The sequence below is a fragment of the Perca fluviatilis genome, chromosome 9 (assembly GCF_010015445.1).
Source record: "Perca fluviatilis chromosome 9, GENO_Pfluv_1.0, whole genome shotgun sequence".
In the NCBI taxonomy this organism is placed as follows: Eukaryota; Metazoa; Chordata; class Actinopteri; order Perciformes; family Percidae; genus Perca; species Perca fluviatilis.
In genome coordinates, this window is record NC_053120.1 from 39,180,747 (window position 1) to 39,202,769 (window position 22,023).

Sequence of the window (22,023 nt, forward strand, 5' to 3'; positions counted from 1 at the left end):
ACATGGACGTACATACACATACATATACCATTGCTTACATCATCGGTACAAGTCTCTGCACCGAACATCATTCTGACGTGGCCCGCTACATCACACCAAGCACTCTAATGCCACAGTCTTGCTACAGTACCGTGGCAACATACAGTCTCACCCAATTCTATTTGGATTTAATTTGGGTTAAGTGAAACAGTAAGAAATGTGAAAAATGTATTAAGATAATATTTAACGTCTTGTTTGGTGAAAAGAGTTGTAAGAAAAGGAGGTTCAACTGGTTCGGAGTGAGACATGGTACATTGGCTTCGAGGGGGACCTGGTGGATGATTTGAAGCTGTGGTTTTGTTTATGGGACAGTTAGAAACGGAGCACCTGAGAGAACCAGATCTTCGCCCGACAAAATCATAAAAAGCCACTGTGGATTTTAACCGAACTGACAACAAACTGAAACACAACTGTGTTTATGCTATTAATCCAAACGGGACAATACATGTTTCTTTCACAAACAGACATGTTTCACAAACATTTGACAGAACCTTGAAGTTAAACTTTGGTTATTAAGAACGCGGATTTGATAAATGCACTTTTGAATGAACACTGGTTAGAAAATAGTGTCAGGTGCTGATAGTCAAAAGTATGAAACACAGCCTTGAGTGTACTAGTTATTCATCATGCAAGTGTGCCTGAAACACTGTTAGATGCATGGCTGCGACACCTCATGCATAGATCCTCCTGCCAATGGTGTGCGTCATGGGAAGACATCAGATAGCTAGCAGATTGTCATAGCTGCCAGCAGCTCCACTGCACCAACAATTATTCATCATCGTTATCTACAAGAGAGAGAAGAGAGAAGAAAGAGAACCATGTTGGGACAGATAATTAATTAGAGAGGCAGAGTTCATTGGTTCGAGCATGTCTCTTAATAAGAAATGACAAAAGAGAGGCAGATGACTCCAAACTGGCACAGAAATCAGTAGAGACATTTGTGGGTCCCAGATGATGCATCCTCATGACTTTGGTGATCCCATTTAACGGGAACAGGCATCAGAAGTGACCTAAACCCCACAGCCAAGTGATGGATAATGTGTGACTGTAGCCAATAGATCATACTGCATTACCACAGTACATTTGTACTATGTTAGATGCCTCAAAACATATTTCAAAATATACCAAGTGTTACTGCTGTATGGATGGGAGCCATAAGATGCATCTTTCACAGACCTTGAGATAGGTCCTCAGGGAGATATTTGACATTTAGCATGCATCCTCCATTTCTTCTACTGAAGACAGCAAAAATAGAAAACTAAAGACTTGTTGAAAAGAGATGTTCAGTGAGAGAATTTCTCAAGACTGCTCGCATCCTGAGGGAAATCTGTCAAACTGAAAATACTCCCTCCCCCACCCCTTATCTCTTTCTGTATCTGCTGTGGCCCCAGTCTGACAACCGACTCGGCACACAGCGAGAAGAAGCAGACAGATAGCGTTAAGGGTGTGTTTCACATCTCTCTTTATGACTTGGTAGCAATGTGAGCAAAGAGGATAGGATTTCAGAGATTAGATTAAAAGGTGAAATAAATTTCCTAAAAAAAAAAAAAAAACAATGTCTTGAGTAATACAAAAGTAATCCCTCTCAATCATCACTTATGACCTACTAGAAGGGTTTGGTGGCGTCTTTATCTGCAGACACCGTGACCTCTGCCTGGATTTACTCTTTCCTTTTTACTTTAATGTGTGCAGAATGTTTCTGGGTGGTAACAAAGAGACTCTGGGCCCCACGATGGGTGTGTAACCCCCAGCCAATAACAGTGTGCAGGGTGTGCAGCCAGTTCATGCTCCCAACTGCGGCTTTTCCCCCTCAGCGTCTCATATCTACTCATATGTTCTACTAGCAGACACTCAGAAACAGACAGGATGAAGCCCCTGCATTCACTGATAATCCAACAATACAGCACCTTGCCGCGGAGGTGTGGTTGTGTTTATTTGTGCTTTAGAATATAACCGCTGCGAAACAATATGAGAAAAGCCTTCTATTCCTCTGATTACTGCTTTGTTCGGTGCTCCCTCTCTTCATCCACTCTTTGGAGGAGAGGCGAAGTCTGAACGGTGTGATTACAAACAGTAAAGCCATGCTCACTACGTATTCTACCTTTAGACACTCCCTGTACTCTGACACAGCTCTGTGCTGTGGGAAAACCATGGAGGACATTTCAATACTGTTGCTGACTAGAACAATTACAAGAGATACACATGTATTTCTGTGGTTTACACAAGCAACAAGAATCACGGAAAATGGCAAATAATAGCATAAAGAACGGAGGAAAATAGGACATCTAACCAGTTGCTATGGTGTCACTTAAATTAAATAGAGAAGCTCCGTGCCTTTCAGAGACACAGTGGAAGTGATGCATTACATGCAGATAAAAATATCTTCAATCAACTAAGAACCAACTACCGTCACTAACCTTCTTGGTATGCGCCATCTGCCATCACTAGATGAAGGATGTTGGGATACAGATGTTGGTGCTCAGTTCCCAGAATGCTTAAGACAAAACTGGAGCCCAGGTCAATATTCTCATCTTCGTCTTCATGCATAGCCTTAAATGCCAAAAAAACAAAACATATGTTCAATCACTCTTTGGGCACTATTTTAACAATCTAAGCGCACGGCATGAAGCGCCTGGCGCAGGTGCGTTTAGGGCGTGTATGAATCCACTTTTGCTAGTTTGACGGCGGAAAAAAGGGTCCGTGCACCGGGTGCGTGGTTCCAAAGGGTTGTCCTTAGTGTCTTCATTAATCAGAGGTGTGTTTTGGGCATAACATGCAATCAACCAATCAGAGAGTCATCTCCCATTCCCTTTAAAAGCCAGGTTTGGACCTTGGCGCATTGCTATTATGATGGAGGATTTGCACCGTAATATTTTTATTTGTAATATTTTGCATTGGTGCGTGCTGCTGCGTGTCCCTGTGCGTGTGTGTAACAAACATAGCGTGCGCGCGCTGTGCGATATTAAAATAACAATGAAATGCCGTTTTATTGACTTTAGACCAGGTTTTTGTTGGTCGATGGCGCGATCACTTCCCGCTGCCTCAAGATATCAATACTCCCAGAATGCACCTGAACACACCTCCCTGTAAGACCAGCCCGCCCACGGGCACACAGATGGGCGCAGGTGCATTTCTTATTTAAACCACGCAGGCGCTGGACGGTCTTAAAATAGCAAAGACACTTGCGTCGGGCTTTGCGCCGCGCTGGGTGCAAGATAGGGCCCTTTATGTTGCAGCATTTAGCGGTGTTAACATTTAGAAAGATAAGAAAAGTTTCATACCTTAATCTTATTGTAAGCCTCGATGAACTTCTCAAAGCCCATCTGCTGCTCCAGATTGAAGCGAAGTTCTTCCAGACGACTGAAGATGCTGTCATGATGCGCAGCCTCTCCGCCCTGATACTCTCCACTGCCATCTATAGGATGGTGCAGCAGCATTTATCAGTTCTCATAATCCTGTTAGACTTGTTTGCAAAAAATACTATACCATTTATTACACGGCCAGTTATTAAAAGCATGAATCATCTGACATAAAATATTCATTCAGATGTTTTTGTTTTTTTTTACAATCTGAAGTAGTTTGCAAGTTTTCTCATGAGTATGTCACACAAAAGTGGTAAATGAATGTTTGTTCTTACATTAAAATAACTAATACTAACTAAATTAAAATAGGGCCGCAAAGATTAATCGATTAGTTGTCAACCAATAAGTTAATCGACAAGTACTTTTGATAATTGATTAATCGGTTTGAGTTCTTTTTTATAAAAAAAAAAAAGAAAGATAATTCTCTGATTCCAGCTTCTTAAATGGGAATATGTTCTAGTTTCTTCTCTCCTCTGTGACAGTAAACTGAATATCTTTGAGTTGTGGACAAAACAAGACATTTGAAGATGTCATCTTAGGCTTTTGTAAAACACTGATGGACATTTTTCACCATTTTATGACATTTTATAGACAACTATTCGATTAATCGAGAAAATAACCAACAGATTAATCGACAATGAAAATAATCATTAGTTGTTGCAGCCCTAAATTAAAATATTTGAATCCGCTTTTATTTCACCAACTCGGAACATTCCTGGTACCTGACTGCCACTCCTCATTGAGCGGGCTGTTATTACTGTGGCTCCGCTCTCCCACACCATTAGGGAGCAGCTCCCCTGCTTCTTCGTCGCCAGGACTCCCATTAGAGCATTCCTCATCCTCGTCCTCCTCATCCTCCTCCTCCTCGCCTTCTTCTTCCTCCTCCTCTTCATCGTCGTCATCATCATCATCATCATCATCTACAGCCATCTGATTGTTGTCCTGATCGATCTCAGCTGCTATCCTGTTGAACAGTACTTGGTCTTCGCCTTCTGGACGGTTCCCATTAAAGTCTCCTGCACCAACCTCTGGAGTGGTCCTCATTAGGTCGCCCTCTTCTTGGAGCAGTCTCTCCATAGAGGCCCGGATGTCCCGCAGGTCTTCATCCTCATATGCACTAGGGAACAGGGAATATTGTTGTTACACACAGGATGCCATCAAATGGCTGTTTTTTTTTTTTTTAAATGATTAACACAAAACATACACTTTACAACATGAACATATGCCCTCCCCACCTGAACCCCCCCACTCGTCATCATCACTCAACATTTTTTTTTTTCTTTTCACATTCAAGAAAAGATGACACAATAGCCATAACATTCAAGACAATATAACAAAATAACCAAATGGACAATAAACTGTAAACCAAATAAACATATGTATATGTGATAAAACCATAAGCACATACTTTACGCTTCTCCTCAACACATCGCTTCCTCCAGAAAGCTCAGGTACTTTCCCCATTTTCTAGTACAGGGGTCTTCAACGTCTTTTAGACCAAAGACCCCTCAGTTGAAAAAGAGATGGAGCAGGGACCCCTTACTACATATATTGTATAAAATATGAATATAAAATATAAATTGCATATTACACTGGGCCTGCAATAACATGTAGGGAGGCATAAAGCCTTCACACATACCTTTTTATGGGGCATACAATACTAAGGTATCAAAATAATAATTGTTGACATATACATTCATTTATACATCATGTTTTAATGTTAGATTGTGGCATAGTGAATCCTTAAGCTTAACTGTATCTGTGGATGGCTATCTACCTATAGGCACGTAAGCCTATCATCAATGTTGTGTAAATAAATGAAAAAGATTTATCTTTACAAATAATATGTTGGATTCAAGTTTTTATTTTTTTATTTTAAACTATTGAACAAAAATGTGGTGGCTCCCCTGTTGAATATCTATGTTCTAATATATACATCCAATCTGGCAATCTGTTTGTATGATATTTTTAAACTAGTCTGGACCCAGCTTCTTATGTGATTATCCATCCCACTTAGGACTGACCCATCTCTGAGAACCAATAATCTTGGGCTGAATGGAACCTAGGTCCCTGCAATCTGACATAGGTTATCATGTATCCTGGTCAAAAAATTCCTGGACCTTATCACAGGACCATAGGATATGAAGTAATTGGCCATCCTCTGTCTTACATTTCCAACAATTTGATGCAAATGGCTGTATTTAAAGTTTAATAGCAAAATGAAACTAATCTTGTCTCTCATGCCTAGAAAATGATTGACAGAATTGGGATAAGGCAAGATATCGGTCACCATTAAAATGACCAGCCATTTTTAGACTGCAGCAGCTTATGATTTGCCAAAAACCTGACAGTGTGGCCCCAAATCATGTTTTTGCTTTTAAGATTTCATCTGTGTTTGTCTTACTCTTCGGTCTCGGACTGGTCATCATCTTTAGCTGCATCCTCCAGGTCCTCGATTTCCAGGTTGTTGTCTGGGGCAACGTTAGCATCACTCGCCCTTGCAGAGACCTGCTGAGGGCTGAAGAGACGACTGAGGTCTGGGAGAGAGCATGTCCGCAGCATCTGAGAGTACAATGCAAACAGAGCGACATGTTTAATAACTTTGATGGGCTCAGACAGGAAGACTTGATCAAGTCAAGTAAATTATACCATTATATAATTTATAGTAAGCAACAACCTAGTCTCGCTTTGCCAGACCCTCCTCCAAAGCGCGCTGAAGGAGGGTCTAGGTACTTCACATAGCATTTGGGGATGGGAGGAAAACGTGCTCTGGTTTAATGGCATTTCTTTAAACCAATCAGAATCGTCATGGGCGGCGCTAAGCTCCGCACAGAGCCGCTGTAAAATAGTTGTGTGAGAGAAAACTCAGATTGGACAGATAGTCTAGCTAGCTGTCTGGATTTACCCTGCAGAGATCTGAGGAGCAGTTAACAATAGCATAAATCCACCGAATTTAAAATTCCAACACAAAGAAAGCAGAAGGAAACGGAAAAGATATGCATCTGGCGGAATTTCCTGCGGCACCGGAGCAATCCCGGAAGTGGAACGTCAAGGTTATAGACTACAAACAACCAAACCCTAATAGAGCACACTAATACCTACCACATTCATATTCTATGCAGCTCTTTAAGTGGAAATAATGTTGGGCTAAGTTCTGCAGATCCCATTGCCCCTGATGAAGGTTATGAAAGATATAGGTTGATAGATGCTCCTTCTATTCTATCAGACCTACCCACTGCAGGTTCAGACCATGTGATTAATGGCTCTGGCTTCATTCATTAATAAAGAAGACTGATTTCCTACCTAAAAATACCACACAAGTCTCGACATCACACCAAGCACAAGAACAATTTCCTCAACTCGTTCACCGGATCACATCAAAAACAGTCTGGATGAACGAAGTCTGGTAAGAGCAAATTATGTTTAACCATGTATCCAGCTTATTTAAATAGCTTACGTTACTGTATTGTGTGAACAGTTAACTTCATTGATTATTTTACCTGCCGTTATTTTTTTTGCAGGGTGCAAATGTTCCACCGAAAAAACAAGTTCCTTCCTGTGACTATAAAATGTGAAATAAAATCATCAAGTAAGAAGACATCTGTGTTGCACCGGCAATTTGTTTTTGCTATTCCTTCCTGTGACTATTTTGCAGAGCCACCGTCGGTGCGTCCTGAACTTGATGATTGTGATTGGTTTAAAGAAATGCAAACAACCCAGAGTGTTTTTTTCTCCTATCCCAGAATGTATGTTTGGTGTACTGTGGAGATGAAGTCTCTTTGGATCGGCTCGCAGACACCATTTCATCTTGTCATTAGGGCCAGAGGAGAAGGTTGAGCTCCTCCTCCATTTCTTCTCTGTAAAAACTAAAGCCGTTTACACAGGGCTGTGGAGATAGGTCTGCAGTTGCGACATCAAACATAGATCCCATGGGATACCATTAGACATGTCCTCATAATGCTATGTCATTTCCTGTATAAAAACCAAACAAAAGCTCAGTCAGTAATCACCTTGGGGTTATTGGCGTCAAACAAGCCCGTTGAGAGACCAATGAGGAGGGCGTTGTGGTGTTTGGAGCGCAGGGGGGAGACAGAGCGTGAGCGAGAGGCCACAGAGGAGGATGATTCATCCATGGAGGACTGGGCTGAGAGGAGTGCAAGGGCAGCAGTGCGTCGGTGGGCCGGGGAACACAACTTTATAAACAGGGGCTCCTCGCATTGTGTGAAACCTGGGAGACAGAGGCAAAGGGAAGATTTAATTAAGATAATAAAATCTCGAAAAAAAAAGAAAAGAAAAGTGGCTGTGACTCACTAAACTTCAACCTCACCGGAAGATTCAGTTGGTTTCTCTGCACTCTTCTCAACATCCTTAGGGTCTGCTGGTCTTGTACCACCCTCTGGTGGCCTATAAGAAAAATAAACTTTAGCTCCACAAACATGTATGATGTCTTTAAATGTAATAAAGAAATTGTTCACTCCAAGAAATATGGGTACAACAAGTTTAAGCTAAATATTGGGGTGAGGAAACAATGACTGAATTTTCATTTTGGTGTGCAAATGTCTTTCTTAATATGAATAGAAAACAAAAGATGAATAGTCACATTGGCTGCTGGGCTTCATGCTCCCATGCCTGCTGCACACCAGCTGGGGGTTGTGAGGACTGTTTAGGTGTCTCTTCCAAAACCAGGGACTCCATGTCTGCTGGATCTGGAAGAATTCAGACCAGACAGGATTGCATCATGCTTTAAAAAAAATGTTGAGCAGAGATACTCAATCAATGTCTGGTTAAGTGTCACACTAACCGTGAATCTCAGTGAGGTTGGGTGGCAGTGTCACTCTTTCTACAGCACCAGCCACAGACATTTCCTGATGCGAGGCCTCTGTGGAGTCTGCACGCTCCTTCTGGACCTCTGGGCTCGGAACCCCAGCAGGCAGCGTTGGCTTAGAAGGCAACGCTTCTTTAGGCGTCTTCAAAATCTCAGCTGCTGCTGTCAGGCTCGGCTTATCTGGGGAGAATATGGCATCATCGGTAAGTGAATATACTTCTAGTACATCTAAACTATTTATACATTTTTTTAAATTTGAAAAGTAAAAATTAAACCATTTAAGAACATGGGCAGCATGGTGGCCCAATGGTTAGCACTGTGGCCTCATAGCCCCCCCCATTATGTCCACATAATGACATAAATAAAGAAGAGTGAATGAAGAACGAACCAGGACTGGAAAACTCTTCCTCCCAGATGGTGACACTCTCCAGCTGCTGGGTGAGAGGCTGAAGCTCTGCCTCCTGAAGTACTCTCAGCACCTGGGAGTCTGGACTCGCTCTCCACACCTTCCTAGGAGCTTCGTCCTGTAGCCTACCCATCTGTATAACTTCACCCACTGTTTGCTCTGAGACATCACACATACACACATAAGAGAGAGAGAATTAGACTTAATTATTTTATGTTCACACTGCAGATGGTGTCTGTGTTCTCGCTCAGGGAGAAGGTAACTCACCGATGGTCCTGATGCATGTCTCCTCCAGAGTTTGTTGGGCTACAGAGAGGACAAGTGGAACTCCTCCTGCCTCCCATTTCTTCCTGTCTTCACCAGAGGATGGTCGATCTTCTGAGGACACTGAGGTAGCTGGGGAGGGGACGTAGGAGGCAGAAGCTGAGCAAAATGTCTTCTAAAACTTTTAAATAGAAGCACTAATGTGTATAAATGCCTTGCAAAGCAAATTTAAAGTGAGCATGAAATGTCCACAGCACAACTGCTCGCATGTGGTATTATTACTAAAGTATCTCTTTTAATTCTAAATCAACAAACACTACACTATTAATATAACGTAAGTGTGCCAGCATGTACACAAAATGGTAAAAAAATAATCTCGTAAATTGAATTGTTAGTACACAGGGTTTGAGAGTCGGCTGGACGTACTGGCTGTGGTTAAGGTTTCCTCTAAGGTTTGCTGAGCCACAGGAAGTACAGGCAGTTCTGCTGCATCCCACTTCTTCCGGTCTCCGTTTGAAGAGGGGCGTTTCTCTGTGTTGGACTGGTTCTGGTGGGGAGCAGGAATTGGTTCTGCAGGGAGTGGAAGCGACTCCTCCAGCTCCTCCACTGGGCTTTGGGCTTTTAGGTTCTGGTTAAGTCTGCGTAGAATCTGCTTTTTCTCACTCTGTACCATGGGAAGCATTAAGTAGTATTACCTTTCTAAATATTGACTCAGGTAAGATTCAGAAATCCTGCCATTTTAGCACACTGTTACTTTAATACACTCACTTGGATGTCGGTGTCAGTCTCAGGCTCGGCCAACTTATCTTTTAGTGGAGTAATCTGACAAACACAAAATGCAAAATTGATACAGCTCCGGAATACATGCTCAAACAATACTATGACGTAGGGTGTGATAGACTTTATAAATGTATACTGACCGCTCCGACATTCTTCAGGGCAGCGGTCATGGATATAGCTGGGGTGGAGGGTTTGGTTGCAGGCAGGACTGGAGCTTTGGCAGCTGGGTCCGGCTGAGAGGGACTGGGCTGTGAAAGAGGACTGTCAGAGGTAGATGATACTGCTGCTATTGCTGCTGCTGCTGCCACCGCCGCTACGTTACCTGCTGCCATGCCAACCTTCACCCCCCGAGCTTCAAGCTTGAACAATACACAATAATCAAGATTAGACTCAACAAATTCACCAAATAAGTGCAATGAATGTGCAAAGAATGATAGAGCTTACATGGTCCTCCCAAGCTCTCCTTTCTCTCTCAAATGCTTCTTTCCTCTTCTTCTCTAGTTGCTCTCTCAGAACAGAAGCACGGGCATTTGCTTGGGCCTGGCGGGATACATATATATACACACACACACACATGCAAATGAAAAAGAATGAAGGATATGGCCAACCATTTTTTGGGGGCAATGAAAATAAGAGTTCTATCCAATTGCAGTCTATTTCCAAGGTGAGCAAATGATTGCATCTCAGTTGATGACTTAATAGAATCTCATTAAGATAAATTGGATTCCTGTCTCACTCAGATTTCACACTTTGTCTGCAGTTAGAGCAGAATGCAGCAGCGAGGCTTTGAAAGGTGTGACAATATTGGCCTTGTTTTATTTTCTCTATGCTGGTTGCCAGGTAATTGTAGAATTGATAATAGGATTGTACTGCCTACAGGGCTGGGTGAGCATCATGCTGGGTGAGCATCTAGCTACATCTCTGACCTTCTAATCCTGATTAAAAAAAAACAGGAGAACAAGTCACAGGCTCAGGTAGCCTGGAAGGGAGCTGTTGGTCTTTTTAAAATCCAGGCTGAGATTGACTAACATTATCTTTCTCTTTTGTTATTACCTGCTCAGTGTTTCCCACACATAGACTAATTTGTGGCAGTGCGCCATACAATCAACACTGGCCGCCACATATTGCGTTTCGTTTTTTAACGCTATTTAAAACACGCAGCGTATTCGTTCAGCTGCATTTCCTTTCCCCTGCTCTTCTGTCGCTCGCACACACACACACACACACACACACACACACACACACACACACACACACACACACACACACACACACACACACACACAAAAAAAAAACAAACAACACACACACACACACACACACACACACACACACACACACACACACACACACACACACACACACACACACACACACACAATCAAAACGAGAGAAGACGGCTGGCGAAATTCACAAGTTCACGAAACGTTGGTATCTCGTGAACAGAACACACATTAAAAAGTCCAATAAAAAATATTTTATATTCTGAATATAATGTCAGTGTGTTAATGTTGGAGTCCCAACCCAACTCTTAGCAAGCGAGCGATTGCGTCCGCTTTAGAAAGTTAACTAGTCGCAAGTTTGCGGTAAAATGCAGTTGGGTTGTCGAAGTCAAAACACTATACAGCAGCTGTGCTTCAATCCAGAGGAGTATTGAAAAGTATTTTCCGTGACTGAAAAAGGCCCGTGTTGATGATGAGGACCAGCCTGAACTGGAGGTATCAAGTCTGAAACAGAGCTCAACAGTCCGACCAGTGTAATTAGTTATGTTATTAATTTGTTTACAATATTTTCAGGCTTCAACCAGTGAAAGACAGGGTCAGGGATGGAAAGAGATAGATTCATTAGGCATTGAAGAAAGAGTAGGAGAGGAGGACAGCATCCAACAGCGTGTGTCCCCCCCCCCGCGCGCAACAAATTGCTTTGTAATCTGTGGGAAACACTCACTGTCACTGTTGTGTCACTGGTTTAACTATGTTCTTCTTGCTATCATCTAAATGTTGCATACTGTGAAATGTATTATTTTCCAGGCAGACTCACTTTTAAAGCTTCTATCTTCTTTCTCCTGAGCTCTGCTTCCTCGCTGGACTCCTGGCTGTCAGAACCATCACTGTCATACTGAAACACACACCAACAGTAGCCAGGAGATGAAATGTCAGAGATTGAAAACACTCATTAAAAAGGTGCTCTCAGAATCTGAGAGTGGAGGACTGTACCTTCTCTCCTCTGAGTCGGGCTTTGATCTGCTGACGCTCATTGAAGTTCTGCAAGCGGATCTGCCTCAGTCTTGACAAGTACTCCTGAGAACAAATACAGAAATGTTACATACTGTATGCTCGACATGTCTGCACAGACACACACACAGACAAAGTAGAATAAAGCATTGATAACTGTGGTCACAATCATACAAAAATACTATTGCATACCCAGGGAGCACTTATAACAAAGTATTACTTAAAACACAATATGATGACAGCATATGAACATTAACACATCAGCCATTCAGCCAGAATAAAAAAAAATAAAAAAAATTTGCAGTTAACAATAAAGATGCATATATTTATATGTACTCCATTCAAAGCAAAAAAAAAGCTGCAATACACAACTCAAAACTCAGGTGGTGTGGTTATTTGAAATGGGACATTATGTACAATAAACAAACAATAACAATGGTTATATATTGTTGTGAATAACAACAGCCATTATTGGGAGGCAAATAAAAAAGTTACAAATGGAACAGCTCACTGGACAGTGGAACACCACGCGATGTGCAAGGAGTGGGCATGGGTTTGAGCTGCGGAGTTGAATTATGGGTGTCAAAGGGAGTTTTGTGCAGATATATGAAGGACGCCGAGCCAAGCCAGACGTGCTATGAGTGAGGTGTAATGTGAGGCTGGGCATTCAGGCCTGGGCTCCTACCTCCTCCTCTTTGTTGGCTTTGGGTCTCCTGCACCGAATCGAACCAGCCCGGCTTCCATAGATTGCTGCCAGGTTTTGACGAGTACCCTGTTTACCGTTCAAGTTAACCACATTAAAAAAAAAAAAAAAAAAAAAAAAAAAAGTCGTAGCCCTTAACATCTAACTGCAACAACATGAGCTGGGGCCAGGAGGTAAACCTGCATTGATCAATAGTTTTTAAATTAAACATTGAATCAAATCACTTCATGTAAATCGAAAAGAAGTAATTCATAATGATGAACCCACAGATAATGATCACCCACCTCTGCAGCTCTACATGGTATTTTAGTCCATTGTTTTGGTTTTACAGCGTACAGATTAACTCTTTCATTTAGTCTCACTACTCTCATCAACCCCCTTTTCCTGCAGCCAGTGATGGAGTACTCAACTTGGACTTGCACACTGATGACTTGGTCTAAGACTCGAATTTGAGGATTTATGAAAATAGGACTCGAAACTTGGATGAAGTTTCTGACTACTTTTATTTGTAGTAGTTTTTTTATTTAGTTTTTATTTGTAGTCCTGCTCGACTCAGACTCGACAGTTGGTGACTCGACTACAACACTGCCTGCAGCATATGGCAGCTGGTAACCTTCGAGCAATGAATCTGCCCAGCACCATACAGCAGACAAATTAAGTTAGCAGCGAGCTGGTGAAGAAAGTCAACCATCTAGTGAGCTGAAAACCCAGAAATCTTTCTCAGGGGTGGTAAAGACTAAATCAGGCCAGTAAACATTGGACTTAAATGTATAACTTATACATAATATAGAAAACACAATTTCAGTGGGATGAGCATTTTGCTTGAGGTCAATTGTTTGCTAACACATTAGCTACAAACTTAAAATGGCGAGAAAATTTCAGGGACCTCTGTCGGTCAGCTTCTTCTGAGGTTCTTCTGCCCCCTAGTGGCTAAAAATCTATTAATGCAGTATTAAAAAAATGGGCGCTTGGGTAGCTCACCTGGTAGAGCACCCATATAAAGAGGCTTAGTCCTCGACGCAGCGGCCACGGGTTCAACTCCGACCTGCAGCCCTTTGCTGCATGTCATTCCCTCTCTCTCTCCCCTTTCATGTCTAAGCTGTTCTATCTGAAATAAATGGCCTAAAATGCCCAAAAAATAATCTTAAAAAACAAACAGACAGCAACAGAGCCTTGATACACTAACTTTATCTGATGGATTTATCTTTTCATACAAGAGTCTTTTTGGCCTCTCAGCCACTCCATTACTTTGGCTCAATGCTACTCAGGTAAATAACAACAGGCTTGTGTGAGCTTATGGTGAGAGCAGGCTGTTTATACAGTAGTTGTATATGGGATTGACAGTGAGAGCTGTCAACCTTACAAACCAAAACAATGAGCTGAAAGCTGGCTGACGCTCAGTGGGTTTGGCAGTACGAGCAACCATTTAACGATACATAGAGCAATCTGATTCAGTCAGTGTTCAATGGAGCGTGAAGACTCATATTTGCTAGAGATACATCAGTGTCATCTTTCATCTTTCATAACTATGATAGAAAAGGTTCCGTATTTCAGAAACCGGACTAAATACTCAATAGTAGGGGTGTTGAAATGAATCATTGCATTGATGCATCGCGATGCAATAATCAATTATTGCCTACTGATTTTGCTTGTTGATTTTCCAGTCGCTGCTTCTTCTTTTTTTGCCTTTTGTCTGTTGTCTGCTGTGTTCAGACTATGCTACATTCAGAGAGTCTTTTTTTTAAGAGCAGATGCGATAAAAATGAAAGTTCATATATATATATATATATATATATATATATATATATATATATATAATATATATATATATCTGAATGCTTGAATTTGTTGATGAAAACGATGTGTAGCAATTTATTATAATATTTAGGAGGTGATCCATCATGATATCGAATCGTTGAAATGATAATCGAAATCAAATTGAATCGTGACACCAGTGAAGATTCACACCCCTACTCAAAAGGTTTCCCTTAAAATCACAGTATAAGTCAAACCACGTACCAGCTGTCCCTCAGCGCGAACTTTGTTGAGCATGGCTTCTCTCTTTCGCTGTAAAAACTCCTCAACCTGATAGGCTCGTCCAGCAGCCGCATGACCACGTGGCCTGAAAACAGAATGCGGTATGTACTACTACTTTCCACACTATGAAAAGCACAAGGATGTAGACTTTAAATCCAGATGTGTAGGGTCTTTCTGATTGGGAAGAAGCTGCTTGACTGACCTACTAACATGGACTGGTTTAGAAACGTGCTGCAGCTTCTGCAGTTCCCTCTTGATTACATCGGGGTTTAGGAGTCGAGCAGGGCCATTGGGCAGCACTGGGCCAGCAGCAGCCGGTACACCTCTTAAACACAGAGACGATGTCATTAAAACAATTATTCGACACACCTAAATCCCCTTAAATACAAAGACTTGTAAACTTACCGAACGGGACTGCCTGGTCCTGCTGAGGATCCCTCTCTGCTGATGACTTTAGGATGTGGTTTAGCCATTTGGTCCAGAGCAGCGTGGTAGTGTTCGTACAGGGTTTTACTTGGGAGACAGGCTGGAGTAGGACCCTGAACAGAGCTTGGGACAGCCCTCTTTCCAGCACCGACAAAACACTGAGTTAAGGGGACAAAAGGGTGGTTGTGAGTCTGAAGCAGGAGATGTATGACACAAGTACAACTGATTTGTAATGTTACAATAATGCAATCATAAAATGTGGAAATACTTTGAATGTAAAAAGATGGCATAAGTAACATTTTGTATCATAAAAAAAGGAAATGGGCATCAATTACCTTCCTCTCTGGGCTGCTGCCTCCACTAGAACTCAAAACATGCTTCCAGCCTTGTTCTCTGGCTTGGTTAATACGATTGATCTATTATAGATCACAGGATCATCAGTTTTTCAGTAATTGACTTGACACATAAAAGAAGAGAAATATACTGTACACACGAGGAGCAAATTTAACACCTACCTTTTCCTTTTCATATCTCTTCATTTGCTCCGCTTTCAACAGGAACATCTAAAGGCAACACAGTTGTTACACTTTGAGTAGTTTCCTTATCTTTTAGAAACTTTACAGGAGGGACGTAACAGTGCACCCACCTGCTCTCTCTGTTTTCGTTCTTTCTCAATAAGCTCCATCCTTTTCTTTCTGATGCCATCCTGCAGCATGAGGCAAAAGCATCTCAATCAAAAAGAGACATCTTAAAGAAACCTGCTTTGAGGCAAGAGGCAGCAGGACTGCTCTGTCACTGGGCAGGTAGGTGAGGAGGGAAATGTTGATTAACAGAGAAAGCTAAAACAGGCAGAACACTCCGAATGGGCCATGAGCAGAAAACAGGTGAATATAGGGATCAAGCGTAATGAGAGGAAGGAAGGAAAAATGCAGGTAGGAAGGGACCTTGTAATGTGTGAGTAAATTGGAAGAGAAAAAGGAGTAAATTTGAATCATGAGGCGCTCTCAGCTGTACCTCATGTTTTTTCCTCTCTTGCTCCACTTGACTCACTCTTCTCTGGGGGGCTGCTGGGAGAGGGGCCTAAGCAACATATGACACTGGGGTTCAGAGGTTGCCAACACACAATGATGTACACCACACACACACACACACACACACACACACACACACACACACACACACACACACACACACACACACACACACACACACACACACACACACACACACACACACACACACACACACACACACACACACACACACACACACACACACACACACACACACACACACACACACACACACACACACACACACACACACACACAAGGGCTCAACATAAAATAAAATTGACACCCAGAGCACACAAAAAAGTCATAAGTGAAGCACAAAAATCACAGCAACTTGACATCAACTTCAGCAATCTACTAACCGCTTTATGCTTTACAGCTAGTTTCCTCTCTGCAGGCTTTTTGGCTGCATCAGACACCTTCCTCACGGTTAAAGGCACTCCGTATTTGCTGGCTGGTTTGGTAATCTTCTGGGCTGGGGTGAGTGGTATGGAGCCAGGGGCGGGACGCTTAGCTAGTCACACAAGTAAAAAGTATTTAAAAATGTATCCAAGTCAGTATTCAACAGCAAATACAAAGCAAATGAATAAACAAGACAACAACATTATTTTTTAGTGGGGTCTACTCACAGGTCTCCACAGGATAACAAGTAAAGGAACATTTTATCAGGAAAGTGCAATTCCATAATGTTATTCACACTATAGTTGAAATGCACTTAGCAGTTCAAACCTCTGGCCAGCATTGCCCCAACAAAGCATTATATATTTGGAGCACGAATTGAATGTAGGCCTTAGTAAGACTACTGTAAATTTGTCACCTATGTCATAGAGTGGTACAATTAAAAGACACAGAAAAAAAACCAAGTTCTATTCATGTGTCTCTTTGTTAAGTGTATTCTCTCCAAATATATATCAAATAATAATTTGAGTATTTTTATATAAAAATCCTTCTCTTTTCCCATCCTTAGGGCAACTAGCCAACTCCGCCCATCATACTGTATAAAACCACACTTCACAGTTAGCTCATGGCTCATAGCAGCTGGCAGAGTGATATCATAGTAGAATGAGTGTGTTTGGATATTAGTCTGTGTACATTTCCAAAAAAAGAGTGGTTTAGATCTAGGTTATTCATTGCTCCCTCATCCTTCATCTCCTGATGTAAAAATGCGGGTGAGGAAGGCGTGGGTTGAGGCACAGCTTTGTATAACTTCTTATGAGCTACGCCTATGCTTTTAAGTCATCCAATCAAATCGGAACCATTTCAACAAAGCCCTCTCGTAACTATACCCCAGCCATATGTTAAAAGCTAAAGATGATCTAACTGTTGTTTAACTGGGACTTACTAATTTGAACTCATTGAACATAATAGTTGGGTTAAAGCCCCTATGTGTAATATTTTTTGATTTAATGACTCCTAGTGGTACTAGCTAAAAAGAAACTGTGGCAGACAGCATTGCATGAAGTTAAACATGTAAGAGTTTTTCCATTGGCCCGCTTTAGCCGTGCCAAGTCGTAATGACATGCATTTCTACTTCTGCCTCACAGCACAGGATAGCCGTGCCGAGCCATGCTGCTGCGGTCCTGCTTGGTAGCACGACCGACCACTGACAACTGTGATGGTCTTCTCCCCTTAGCGGTGTCCTCAGCAGCTAAACTCAAGTGTGTCTGTGCTGGAGACTAAAGAGAAAGTTCTGTTTTTGAAAAGATCTCAGTTTTCAGCCTGAATCTCTCTGGTTCCTGTTTGCACTTTCAGATATCATGCAGCTCATCATTCTTTCATTCATGGCATGGCTATTGCTACTACTACTACCTCCCCAATTATGGAATAACCCCATTTGCTTACCTGGTGGCCCCTGCACCACACCCATTTTAGGCTGCTTGTGAAGAAAAGTATGGCAGAATTCCTGAGCAATGATCTGGAATCAGTAGAGAATACATGTTTGTTTTTTGTTTTTTTAACTGAACACAGTCTGGTTAATGCAAATACTTCAGTCTGTAAGATAACTGTGTGCTTTACCTTCGGGGTGAGGAACCTCTCTATCCTACAGGCCAGGAAAGGTTTGTCCAGTATGCTGCTGACTGAGGGCCTCTCTCTCGGGCTGCGTTTGAACAGCAGTGCCAAGAGAGAGCGCAGTTCTTGGGAGTAGTGAACAGACACGGGAGGGTATGAGCCACGGATGATCTTCAGAACTAGGTTCTTCATGTTGCCAGCCTCAAACTGAGCAGAAATACATGTATAAACACTTTAATAACCACTGTGGAAAAATCACTGAGGGCAATTAGACTCAATCTTAGGCAATGATAGATCAAAGTAGGGGTTTTTAGGGAGTGGTTGAGACTACAAAGAGTTACAGATTTGATTATGAGACTCTCAGGAAAAATTGAAACTTAGTTGGCCAACCGTTATACATACAGTACATACAGGGAAGAGATCAAAGCATGTGAGAGAGCATTGCAATGCTGCGTAGAATACATTACATCTAAATTAATTAGTAAACAGCTCACACACAGAATACTTACTGCATGCTTTAGAGTGCACATTTCATATAGGACACACCCTAGGGCCCAAATATCACTGCAGAGGGAGGGAAAGTAGGGAAAGTGAGAGGAGAGATCACACAAATGGACAGGCAGGGATAAGTTCTGGGGCCGCTTTACATTCATTGAAAAAAGTATTAACAGTCCCTTGCAATGTTTTCCCTTTCTTTATCATTAAATGAAAGGAAAAAAGGATTTTAACATTGCTGTGAAAACTCCACATGGGACATTGATATAGTGCTAAATTTACTTCACTGGTTGCAACTAAAGTGGATTAGATTACATGCATTATTAAAATAGTTAAAGGAAATCAATACTAGCATCCTGCTGTAGCTACAGACAAGCAGGTTCACTCAATTAAGATGAGACATGATACCTTTACATCACACTGAGCCCAATAGCTAATCCTGCATGACTCACAATTTGGTGGGACAGAATTTGGATTGCAAATTCCTCTGGATTATTATTAAACATTCATATACACCACAAGTGAGACAAACAAAAAAACTATGGTATTCTACAACATCAAGTTAGTACCTTTTGTTGTTGTACGGTTTATTTTCGCAGATCTCTGGTGATAGGTAATATGGTGTGCCTATACATGTTCTTGCCAGTTCTACAGTGCTGGAAATGAGAAGAGAATGAAAAGCAAAATTTGATTGTGCTTAACTATTCCCAAATCTTGGTTTTGTAGAGATCTGCAAATCTATTCAGATAACATTTCACATACCTGTTCAGCACCCTTGCAATTCCAAAGTCTCCAAGCTGTACAGTCCCAGCTTTTGTCAAAAATATGTTCTATGAAGGCATTATGAAAATACAGATAAATAAGGCAATACATGACAAGTAAACAACTTAGAATCACTGAGGGAACATCGTGTAACGCATGAAGCAATACCTGTGATTTGATATCCCTGTGGAGGATTTTACGATCATGCACATGCTTCAGTGCCAGGCAAATCTGCACAAACCAATCCAAGATCTAGGAAAGGGAGAAGATGATAACACCACATTATACAGTATCAACTTCCTACAGTATATACATCATTTGTAATGGCTGAACAACCCAAGAAAAAAAAAAAAAAAGATACATACAATACATTTTCATGAAACAGCACCAGTGCCTGTGTCAAAGAAGTGACAAATGACAAGTGGCTTACTTGCTCTTCTGAGAACAGTACTCCTTTCTGAGAGTTGATCTTCTTGAAGAGGTCTCCACCCTCACAGTAATCCATCACAATGTACAGGCAGCCCCCCTCTAAAAACAGTTGTATAGGACATTCAGAAAAGGCATAACAGCTTATATTGTGTCCATCTGGATATAATTGCATAAGATTAACTGTGTGGTTCTTTCACCTAATGGCTAAGATCTTTGGATTGTGTGAATACCTTCAAAAGACTCCTTGTACTGGACAATGTTGGGATGACTCATGTTGGCAAGAACAGCAACCTCTTTCCGAGATTCCTGCCTCTCTTTACTTGGCATCTGTCAGAAAAAAAAAGGAACAGAGAATGGAGGGATGGAGCAAGGTAGCACAAAGGAGCTCACTTAACAGTGACATGTGAAGCTTGTGCATAGGATCTTACTGCAGATATGCCAATCTCCTTGATGACATATTGGCGTCCATCCTCTTTGGATTTGACCAGGATGGCCTTTCCAAACGAGCCTTCCCCAATTTTCTTCACCTTTTCGTACTTGTCCATGTCAGTGGAATGACTGGCTCCTCATGCTGGGTCTGCAAAGAAATCAAGGAGCATAACGTTATTGCGAAGCTCTGTTAATAAGCTGGAGCTTATTAGGCTTTGATCATAAAGCTAAGGGTTAAATGTCGATAGTTTTGTAATGTTAACTTCAGTAATCATGATTGTGTGTTGTTTTTAAATACACAGTAATGTGTCTCACAGAAAAGCATCTCTTTTCTCAGACGGACTGTGATGCTGAGACAACACACAACTGGTAGCAATAGCTAACGTTACCGTTTAGCTAGACGAAAAAGTCCAGCAGTAATAGCCACCCTACATAAAAAATATGCCCTGTCAGTGAACGCAACACTGAGTAATACAATTATCGTAGATAGCTTACTGGGTAGCGGTATGTAAATGATATCAGGTGGCTAACACTTGGCTTACCATTAGTCTTTTTCGCTGTTGTCTCACAGAGGCTGTGGTAATTGCTACTGCCCTCGCGCTCTCTATCTAACTACAGCTCTCTCTTTGCTGCATTTTCATTGGTCCCCTTCCTATTTCTCGATCGTGAATTGGTTTATACAGCTGTCCATTATTTTTCACGGTGAATGACGGTCGTAGTCTCCACCCCCAATGGTACTGTTGCTGTGGACATTTTCCATAGCAACCACAAGTCAGTCGTGGAAGTGTAGCGACCATGGAAGCCTCTGCGCTGTGTTTTTGGCCAACCAAATAGCTACACTTAATATGTCATTTAGGTAGAGCTGATTGCACTTTATTCTGCCAACGTTTGTATTCTTTTACCAAAACATAGATCTTTACTTAACTAATTACTAATGGATATTGGCAGTCTTATAGCTAAAAGTTATTGGGACCACGTGAAATTCAATGTTTAGTTAAACTAATTTAACTGCAAGTTTTAGAAAAGAAAACAAAGGTGAAATATGAATACATAATAAACAAATAGTACTTTTGATTAAATAAGTGAAACATGTGGAAATGTAATAAAATTATGCATGATAACATGTGAAAAGCATAACAATATATATATATATATATATATGCTGTATATAAAAAAATTTAAAAAACGAATACAATAAATATGAAACTTACGAAATGCATGAGCAAAAAAGCTTCACATCAGTGCAGTACTTTTACAGATGACCTTGTAGAGTATTTTCAATATTTTAAATCTAGATAGCTCCTATGCGTATATTTAGTAACGTTTGGTTACAAATATATGTACCTTATGTAACTGTTTAACTACTGTGTTTTTAAATTCAAATATATTTTCTAAAGCTTCTCAAAACATATTGGCATATCATCTGGGAGCGTATACCCCCTCGCGTTACAGTGAAATATATATATATATATATATATATATATATATATATATATATATATATATATATATTTTATTAACCTCCCTGTTGTCCACGGGTCAAATTTGACCCATTTTCAAAGTTTCTATTTCACCAATTTTGGTTTCTTTTTAACCAAATTGTCCCACAAATAACGTGGATGTTTCCATACAACACTCTTCACAAGTAAAATAAACGATCAGTTCACTACGTTCATTGAATTTGGGTGACAAAAATGTCTAAAAAAAGCGACAAAAATGTTAAAACCTAAAAAATAAAATCCAAAAATA

General features: G+C 41.2%; 1 protein-coding gene across 3 annotated transcripts; it reads right to left on the reverse strand.

Moving 5' to 3' along the window:
* On the reverse strand, nt 1-20,883 carry nek1 (NIMA-related kinase 1). Of its 3 annotated transcripts, XM_039812010.1 has the most exons (36): nt 20,817-20,883; nt 20,274-20,422; nt 20,076-20,172; nt 19,847-19,944; nt 19,585-19,668; nt 19,417-19,484; nt 19,224-19,310; nt 18,669-18,723; nt 18,166-18,366; nt 17,992-18,064; nt 16,512-16,663; nt 16,091-16,156; nt 15,723-15,782; nt 15,592-15,639; nt 15,412-15,492; nt 15,056-15,234; nt 14,853-14,975; nt 14,633-14,735; nt 12,596-12,682; nt 11,893-11,976; nt 11,717-11,794; nt 10,121-10,216; nt 9,817-10,035; nt 9,665-9,718; nt 9,323-9,560; nt 8,900-9,028; nt 8,615-8,791; nt 8,203-8,406; nt 8,002-8,107; nt 7,729-7,805; nt 7,412-7,629; nt 5,806-5,963; nt 4,124-4,518; nt 3,321-3,454; nt 2,457-2,589; nt 1-824 (listed from the first exon to the last, which is right to left on the reverse strand). In XM_039812010.1, exons 2-36 carry the CDS (start codon nt 20,388-20,390, stop codon nt 808-810), a joined length of 4,296 nt encoding a protein of 1,431 aa, XP_039667944.1. In that variant the 5' UTR covers nt 20,391-20,422; nt 20,817-20,883; the 3' UTR covers nt 1-807. The 3 variants fall into 3 exon arrangements, with proteins under 3 accessions (XP_039667944.1, XP_039667945.1, XP_039667946.1); XM_039812011.1 differs by lacking the exon at nt 16,091-16,156; XM_039812012.1 differs by lacking the exon at nt 12,596-12,682.
* Nucleotides 20,884-22,023: the final 1,140 nt, after the last annotated feature.